The following is an 8,009-nucleotide window of genomic DNA, read 5'->3' as shown; positions in this document are numbered from 1 at the left end:
TTCACATTGTTAAACTGCAGGAATTCATTCGCTTGCCAACGTTGTGTAACGTTGCGCGTCACCCAGCAGCTAGCTTTGCTCATAAGTGGGTGTGGTAATCAGAAGTTCAATGTGTTCTGTCACATGAAGGCTCCACGAGAACTCAGCTCTCCTCAGTCAGTACAGCACACGCTGTATTTATTGCCTTAATGAACTACATTTCCCATCAACTTTAATTAGACGTCCGCAATAATGTCCAGCAGGTGGCACTGAAAACACTCATTTTTACTTATATTTCTGTTGGCGTACGTGCTAAAATAACGAGATACAATGTGTTCATTAATGAGCTTTAAAGGTGCTCGTGAGAGTTTTTGAACTTTGGACAGAGACAGGCTAATTGTTTCCCCACAGCTTCCAGTCTTTATGCTAAGATAAATTAATCCATACCTCCACATTTCTCCTCATTTCTTACTTTTTCGATCTTCACAACCTCATGCTGGCATTGTAAAGTGTGTTTAAATACATGGGACTCACTATTACTTCAGCTTCTGCTGATTAAAAGGGAAACACGCTGCAGCTGCTGCCGTGTCGCACGATGACGCGAGACTGCACAGGCTCAAAAAGTGAAATGAATGAATGAAAGTCATTAGAAGTTCACGCCAGAGGAAACAGATTATTCTGTATTCTTTCCCGAGGAGTAAAATTAGAAGTATTTAACATAAAAATGAGATTAGTGCACACACCAGAATGCTCCTCACTCTCGTCGCAGTTCCTTCAGAGCTGCTGTGTGTAACAAAACATCAATAAATCATCATGTTATTTGGATATATTAAATTACTAACTAACTAATAAAGTGATTGCTGACATCCATCTTCCAAAACCACTTTATCCTTATCAGGGTTGCAGGGACTGGAGCCAATACCAACTAGCACTGCACCAGATGTGGGGTCCACCCTGGACATCAACAACAATGACGTTTAATTAAATTTAATTGAACTTGTTTTACTTTCTTGAATCAGTGCTTGTATGTAGAGAGGGGGGTCACATTCTGTTTCAGGGCCCAAGAATGCCGCCAACTCTGGTATGTGCCATAATATGGGTGTGGTTGGCAGACAGTAACAGATGACACACACACACACACACACACACCCTCCTAGGCTCATTCTGGGCCTCCTCCTCCTCCTCCTCCTCCTCCTCCTCCTCCTCCTCGATCAGGCCGTACCTCCTCATGTACTTCCTGGTGGCCAGAGACATGTTGCTAGGCGACAGCAGGGAGTCACTGGAGGAGGCGCGGCCTGGTCGAGGGGCGTGTCCTCCCAGAGACAGCCGGCTGAGCTGGGAGTCGCTCAGGTAACGCAGCGCGATGGCGTTCGCCTCCAGACTCAGATCCACGCTGCCGCCCGGGAACAGAGCGCTGACCGACGGCTCGCTCACACTCAGTCTGGACAGAACCGCCGCCGGGCTGATGCTCGCCAACGTGCTGCAGACAGACAGGTGAGAGAGAGACAGACAGGTGAGAGAGACAGACAGGTGAGAGACAGAGACAGACAGGTGAAAGAGACAGAGACAGACAGGTGAGAGAGACAGAGACAGACAGGTGAAAGACAGAGACAGACAGGTGAGAGAGAGACAGACAGGTGAGAGAGACAGACAGGTGAAAGACAGAGACAGACAGGTGAAAGAGAGACAGACAGGTGAGAGAGAGAGAGAGACAGGTGAGAGAGAGACAGAGACAGACAGGTGAAAGAGAGAGACAGACAGGTGAGAGACAGAGACAAGTAGGTGAGAGAAAGACAGACAGGTGAGAGACAGCGACAGACAGGTGAGAGAGAGAGCGAGAGAGACAGACAGACAGGTGAAAGACAGAGACAGACAGGTGAGAGACAGAGACAGACAGGTGAGACAGACAGGTGAGAGACAGAGACAGACAGGTGAGAGACAGAGACAGACAGGTGAGAGAGAGAGAGAGAGACACAGACAGGTGAGAGACAGAGACAGACAGGTGAGAGAGAGAGAGAGAGAGAGACAGACAGACAGACAGGTGAAAGAGACAGACAGGTGAAAGAGAGAGACAGACAGGTGAAAGACAGAGACAGGTGAAAGAGACAGACAGGTGAGACAGAGACAGACAGGTGAAAGACAGAGACAGACAGGTGAAAGAGAGAGACAGACAGGTGAAAGAGAGAGACAGACAGGTGAAAGACAGAGACAGACAGGTGAGACAGAGACAGACAGGTGAGACAGAGACAGACAGGTGAGAGACAGAGACAGACAGGTGAGTCATACCTGGTGCTCTCCACAGTCTGCCGGGTTCTTCGCTCAGACTCCGTCAGTTCTTCTTTGTCCACGTCGACTCCGAGCTGCTGCAGCTGTTGCAGAGTGGCGCCGACCACCGAGTCTCTGCGGGTCTGACTCGTCCTTCTGGACGAGGACGGGGAGGACCGGGACTGGTCCGGACCCGCAGCCAGGCTCCTCCTGCTGGACTCCTGCTGTCTGTCTGTCTCCTGAAGCCGATTGGTCAGCTGATTCTGAGGACACACATGTTTTTATTGGACGTGTCATGTGACCATCTGGATCATGTGACCTGTGCCGTCTGGTCTCACCATGAGGTCATGATAGAAGCTCTGCTGCTCAGCTGCCGGTCCGTACATGCTGACGCTCTCCCCGAGAACCAGAACCGGACTCTGAAGACCACTACGACGGAACACAGAGACCAGATCAGTCACCTGTGGACTTAAACCTGTCTGTCTCCATCAGTGGACGAGTCTTACCTGTGCTGACTGGAGGGCGAGCAGGCCGCCTCCTGACCCGTGATGTCACTGTCTTCAGCTCCGCCCACAGGCCTGATGATTGACAGGTCGGCATGTGAGGGGGAGGGGCTGGGAGAGGACGAGGGGGGAGGTGTGGGGGAGAAGCCTGGAGGAGCCTCCTGATGGGGGAGGGGCTGGACGGGGTCGCCCCAGAACAGACTGGCACCTGAAAACCAGAGACAGACGATCACACCTGTCTCCCTCCTCAGTCTCACCTGTGCACGTCAGTCTCACCTGTCCCCCTCCTCAGTCTCACCTGTCCCCCTCCTCAGTCTCACCTGTCCCCACAGCGATACTGGCGGTGCTCCTCGGTGTCTCCACCTGAAGTTTTCCCTGAGCCTCCAGCAGCATCTGAACCTGGACACATCACATAACAACTGAAACCACGGCAACCTACACTCCACCGTGGACCAATCAGCAGCCTCCTCAGCTGACAAGCAGGTAACAAAAAGATGACATCACTGTTCTCACCTGAGCCTGCAGGAGGCGGAGCTGCCTGTCCTGATGGAGAAGGAGCTGGTAGGTGTCAGTCGGTACGGCTCCACCCATCTGATCACAGCACGACGGAGGGCGGAGCCACGGGGGAGGTGACAGGTGAGGAGAGGGGGAGACACCACACAAGGAGACAGGTGGAGGAGGGTGGTTGCAGGGACAGGGAGGAGCAGGGAGGAGGGTGGAGGGAGGAGAGGAGGGGCTGTGGGAGGGAGGCAGAGTCTGATGATGGGAGGAGAGAGGAGTACCACAGGTGGAGGAGGGAGGAGGAGGAGGGTGGTGATGGGGGTGAGGCAGAGGAGGAGCAGGGTGGAGACTGGAGGGAGGAGGAGTGTGGTGATGGGAGGATGCAGCAGGTGGAGGAGCAGCAGGGTGGTGTCCTGGGGAGGAGAAGATGGAGGTGCAGTCGTAGGTGTGGGTGGAGCAGCAGGTGCAAGGCTGTTGCAGGTTGGAGTTGGGGGTGCTGTGGAGGTGAGATGGAGGAGGTCTGGGGATGCAGGAGGAGGAGGTGTTTCCAGGTGGAGGAGCAGGTTTCCTGTCAGCAGGTGGAGGAGCAGACTTCCTGTCAGCAGGTGGAGGTGGTCTTTGGGTGGAGGAGGAGGTGAAGCTGCCGTCGATCAGCAGAGACAGTTCAGGAACAGATGGCTGAACTCTGCGAGCCTGGAACACAAACATCAGGTGATCACTGAGCTCTGCTGCTATTGGCTGACACCATGATGATGTCACACAGGTGAGGACTCACCTGCTGGGCGGGGGGGTGGGGGCTCGGGGACGGCCGTGGAGACAGGTCTTCATCCTCGACGCCAGAGTCCTGATCAGTGACGGACAGACTAGCACCGGGCGAAGCGCCACTGAGGACAGAAACCAATCAGCCGCCGTTAACGGGACCAGGTGTCCATGTGAGTCCCCACCCACCTGACAGAACCAGAACCAGAACGGTACCTGAAGGAGCGCCGAGCCTCTCTGAAGATCTCCATCTGTCTGCTGTGATCCTCTGAACCGAGCTCACACCTCAGAGCCTGACCCTCCACCGACACCTGCTGAAGGTAAACAGGTCCACATGAGACCACCTGAGACCACCTGAGACCACCTGAGACCACGACAGTCCACATTCAGGATGGGCCAGTTCCTCTGCTGTCAGGTGTGTTGTTACCTGGTACAGTGTGACACACTGGGAGGCCGTGAGCAGCTGGTAGTCCAGCTGTGGTCCTGGTCCTGGTCCTGGTACTCGACACTGGAAGAACTGAGGAGCTCTGTGTGTAGACCCGAACAGAACCAGCAGGAAGCAGCGGCTCTCTGATACAACTCTGAAACAGACCAAGAACAGTCAGAGTCCAGAACATGAGATCACCTGAGGAGGTCCAACAACAGGAAACTCACCTGTCCTGGAGGGCGGAGCTAAACAGGAACCTCAGACACCACGCCCACACCTGAGGGTTGTACACGTGTGTGACGCCACTCAGCCAGCTGTCACATGACAGGAAGTACGGTTAGCCGTCACAAACAAACAATGATGGCATCGTCAATTTATTATGTCTGTCGGTTCTGTTCGGTTCTGTTGACTCACAGTCCGACCAGCGGCAGATTGGAGGCTTTCGGGTCAGACTCCAGCAGCAGCAGAAGTTTCCTCGTCTGATCCATCGTCAGAAACCTGCAAACGACGAACACACAGGTTCAGCCCTGACCCGGGTCCACACCTGATCTGGGTCCACACCTGACCTGGCTTGTCTCTGGCGGTAACTCGTTCTCACCCTCTCTGTCGGTTGGCGTGCGGTGCCGGTCTGTCGGCGGCGGTCAGGCTCCTCAGCAGCGCCGTGGGGATGATGGGGACGGGTCGGACCGGCTGGACGTCCACGCTGACGGACGGACAGACGGACGACCAGCTGAGACTGAACGCCGCCGAGTCCGACTGCTGAGAGCAGATGACACGACCTCTGACCTTTAACACCTGAGACAGGTCCAAAACCTGTCTGCTGCTCAGGAACTGCTGCAACACCTGAGACACACACAAAGATAAGTGAGACAGACAGACAGGTGAGACACAGACAGACAGACAGACAAACAGGTGAGACACAGACAGGTGAGACACAGACAGACAGACAGACAAACAGGTGAGACACAGACAGACAGACAGACAGACAGACAGGTGAGACAGAGACAAACAGACAGACAGACAGGTGAGACACAGACAGACAGACAGACAAACAGGTGAGACACAGACAGGTGAGACACAGACAGACAGACAGACAAACAGGTGAGACACAGACAGACAGACAGACAGACAGACAGGTGAGACACAGACAGACAGACAGACAGACAGACAGACAGACAGACAGGTGAGACAGAGACAGACAGACAGACAGACAGGTGAGACACAGACAGACAGACAGACAGACAGACAGACAGACAAACAGGTGAGACACAGACAGACAGACAGGTGAGACACACACAAAGATAAGTGAGACAGACAAACAGGTGACACACAGACAGACAGACAGACAAACAGGTGAGACACAGACAGACAGACAGGTGAGACACAGACAGACAGACAGACAAACAGGTGAGACACACACAAAGATAAGTGAGATAGACTAACAGGTGAGACACAGACAGACAGACAGGTGAGACACAGACAGACAGACAGACAGACAGACAGGTGAGACACAGACAGACAGATAGACAGGTGAGACACAGACAGACAGGTGAGACACAGACAGAACCAGGTTCTGGACCTCAGACTTACCTTGAAGCAGTGGTGCAGCTCCGCCTCTGATTGGACAACAGCGTCACATGACGTGTCATCCTGCGTAGAGAACAGAAATGGAACCAGGACGTCTCCCGGCAGCAGAGCAGAGGGAACCCGGCCAGAGGCGCCGGCCTGGTCCCGACCCAGATCAAACCGGTCCAGAGTCACAGTGACCCCCTCCTCATCTGGACGACAGCAGTAGACACACACACACACACACACACACACACACCCCCCATTAACGTGTGTGTACAGACAGAAACCTGCCGGGGTGAACCGGGCTGATCAGAACTGACCTGAGTCCACCGACACAGATCCCAGGAAGAAGCAGTGGAGGCGGGGCTTGTTGCTGTGCCGAGCGTGACGCTGAGCCAAACGCAGCGCCTTCTCCAACAGAACCAACCGAGGCCTCCTGAACCAACGAAGAAGAACATCATCGTCACAGACTCGGACCGCAGGTGAGCTGACGAGCCAGAACCTAACACAGCGATCCGGTACAACGTGCACACTGCAGATACAGCCACAGTGTGTGTACCTGTGTGTGTGTGTGTGTGTGTGTGTGTGTGTGTGTGTGTGTACCTTTGAGCGCAGAGCTGGAGGCGGAGCTTCTCTCCTGCTGGGCTCCCGTCCCACAGAGCTGATCTGGATTTGGGGAAACTGAGCGGAGCCACAGAGTTCATCATGGAGCTCCTGAAGGACACACACACACACACACACACACACACACACACACACACATCATCTGTAACACATTAGAAGAACTACAAATCCCAGCACAGCAGACGTGCGTGTGCGTGTGTGTGTGTTGGTTCTGATGCTCTGGGTTCGGGTCAGAACTGACACTGAATGAACCTGTTTAATGTTTACTGTCACGAGGAACCAGCTGACCTGACGTCAGCATCATCAGAGGACATGACATCACATCCTCTCAGCTGCCTGATGAACTGAGCATGTGCGAACACGAGGTCCAGGTGAGCTGTTTTTGTTCACCTGTGATGTCATCAGGATCTCCTGTTCTGGACTCCTGCAGGCCGAACTGAACCACCAGAACCTTTAAGTGATTTTACAGGCTGTGATCAATGACTGAATGTTAATGTACCTGCTGTGATCAGCTGTTCTGACTCACCTGTAAAAACAGGTGTGAGCTGTGTGTCAGTCTGCAGCTAAGCTCAGCTCGCTTCATCACAGCGTGTTCGTGTTGTTGGTCAGAACCGGATCTGGACTCACCTTCCTCTCACTCTCACCTTCCTCTCTCACTCTCTCACCTTCCTCTCTCTCACTCTCACTTTCCTCTCTCACTCTCACCTTCCTCTCTCTCACTCTCACCTTCCTCTCTCACTCTCACTTTCCTCTCTCACTCTCACCTTCCTCTCTCACCTTCCTCTCACTCTCACTTTCCTCTCTCACTCTCACCTTCCTCTCACTCTCACCTTCCTCTCACTCTCTCACCTTCCTCTCACTCTCTCACCTTCCTCTCTCACTCTCTCACCTTCCTCTCTCTCACTCTCACTTTCCTCTCTCACTCTCACTTTCCTCTCTCACACTCTCACCTTCCTCTCACTCTCTCACCTTCCTCTCACTCTCTCACATTCCTCTCTCACTCTCACCTTCTTCTCACCCTCTCACCTTCCTCTCTCTCTCTCACCTTCCTCTCTCACTCTCTCACATTCCTCTCACTCTCACATTCCTCTCTCTCACCTTCCTCTCACTCTCACCTTCCTCTCACACCTTCCTCTCTCAATCTCACCTTCCTCTCTCACTCTCACCTTCCTCTCTAACTCTCACCTTCCTCTCACTCTCTCACTTTCCTCTCTCACTCTCACCTTCCTCTCTCTCTCTCACCTTCCTCTCACTCTCACCTTCCTCTCTCACTCACCTTCCTCTCTCAATCTCACCTTCCTCTCTCACTCTCACCTTCCTCTCACTCTCTCACCTTCCTCTCTCTCACTCACCTTCCTCTCACTCTCTCACCTTCCTCTCTC

The 8,009-nt window shown here is 53.5% G+C and overlaps 1 protein-coding gene and 1 long non-coding RNA gene across 2 annotated transcripts; both read right to left on the bottom strand.

The window, feature by feature from the left end:
* Nucleotides 1-873: 873 nt before the first annotated feature.
* Nucleotides 874-6,935, bottom strand: stil (STIL centriolar assembly protein). Its single transcript, XM_027290214.1, has 18 exons — nucleotides 6,916-6,935; nucleotides 6,607-6,717; nucleotides 6,324-6,439; nucleotides 6,025-6,212; nucleotides 5,033-5,277; nucleotides 4,849-4,932; nucleotides 4,662-4,748; nucleotides 4,435-4,588; nucleotides 4,224-4,321; nucleotides 4,024-4,132; nucleotides 3,555-3,941; nucleotides 3,261-3,494; nucleotides 3,068-3,146; nucleotides 2,751-2,955; nucleotides 2,583-2,673; nucleotides 2,266-2,507; nucleotides 1,129-1,459; nucleotides 874-933 (listed from the first exon to the last, which is right to left on the bottom strand). The coding sequence occupies exons 2-18, from the start codon at nucleotides 6,708-6,710 to the stop codon at nucleotides 874-876; spliced, it is 2,814 nt and encodes a 937-aa protein (XP_027146015.1). The 5' UTR covers nucleotides 6,711-6,717; nucleotides 6,916-6,935.
* A 77-nt stretch (nucleotides 6,936-7,012) lies between these two features.
* Nucleotides 7,013-7,358, bottom strand: LOC113748005 (uncharacterized). Its single transcript, XR_003464047.1, has 2 exons — nucleotides 7,154-7,358; nucleotides 7,013-7,078 (listed from the first exon to the last, which is right to left on the bottom strand). It is a non-coding gene; the product is annotated as an uncharacterized LOC113748005 (long non-coding RNA).
* Between the last annotated feature and the right edge of the window lie 651 nt (nucleotides 7,359-8,009).

Source organism: Larimichthys crocea, chromosome XVII (genome assembly GCF_000972845.2).
Source record: "Larimichthys crocea isolate SSNF chromosome XVII, L_crocea_2.0, whole genome shotgun sequence".
Lineage (NCBI taxonomy): Eukaryota > Metazoa > Chordata > Actinopteri > Sciaenidae > Larimichthys > Larimichthys crocea.
The sequence above is the reverse complement of the archived record's forward strand: the minus strand, read 5'-3'. Positions and strand labels throughout refer to the sequence as shown.

What these genes read in the sequence shown, in the direction of transcription:
- stil (XM_027290214.1), bottom strand. Translation starts at nt 6,710, where the DNA reads ATGATGAACTCTGTGGCTCCGCTCAGTTTCCCCAAATCCAGATCAGCT. An exon ending in CTCCAGCTCTGCGCTCAAAG is followed by an intron (nt 6,440 to 6,606) that starts GTACACACACAC and finishes TCGTTGGTTCAG; the next exon opens with GAGGCCTCGGTTGGTTCTGT. An exon ending in ATCTGTGTCGGTGGACTCAG is followed by an intron (nt 6,213 to 6,323) that starts GTCAGTTCTGAT and finishes GCTGTCGTCCAG; the next exon opens with ATGAGGAGGGGGTCACTGTG.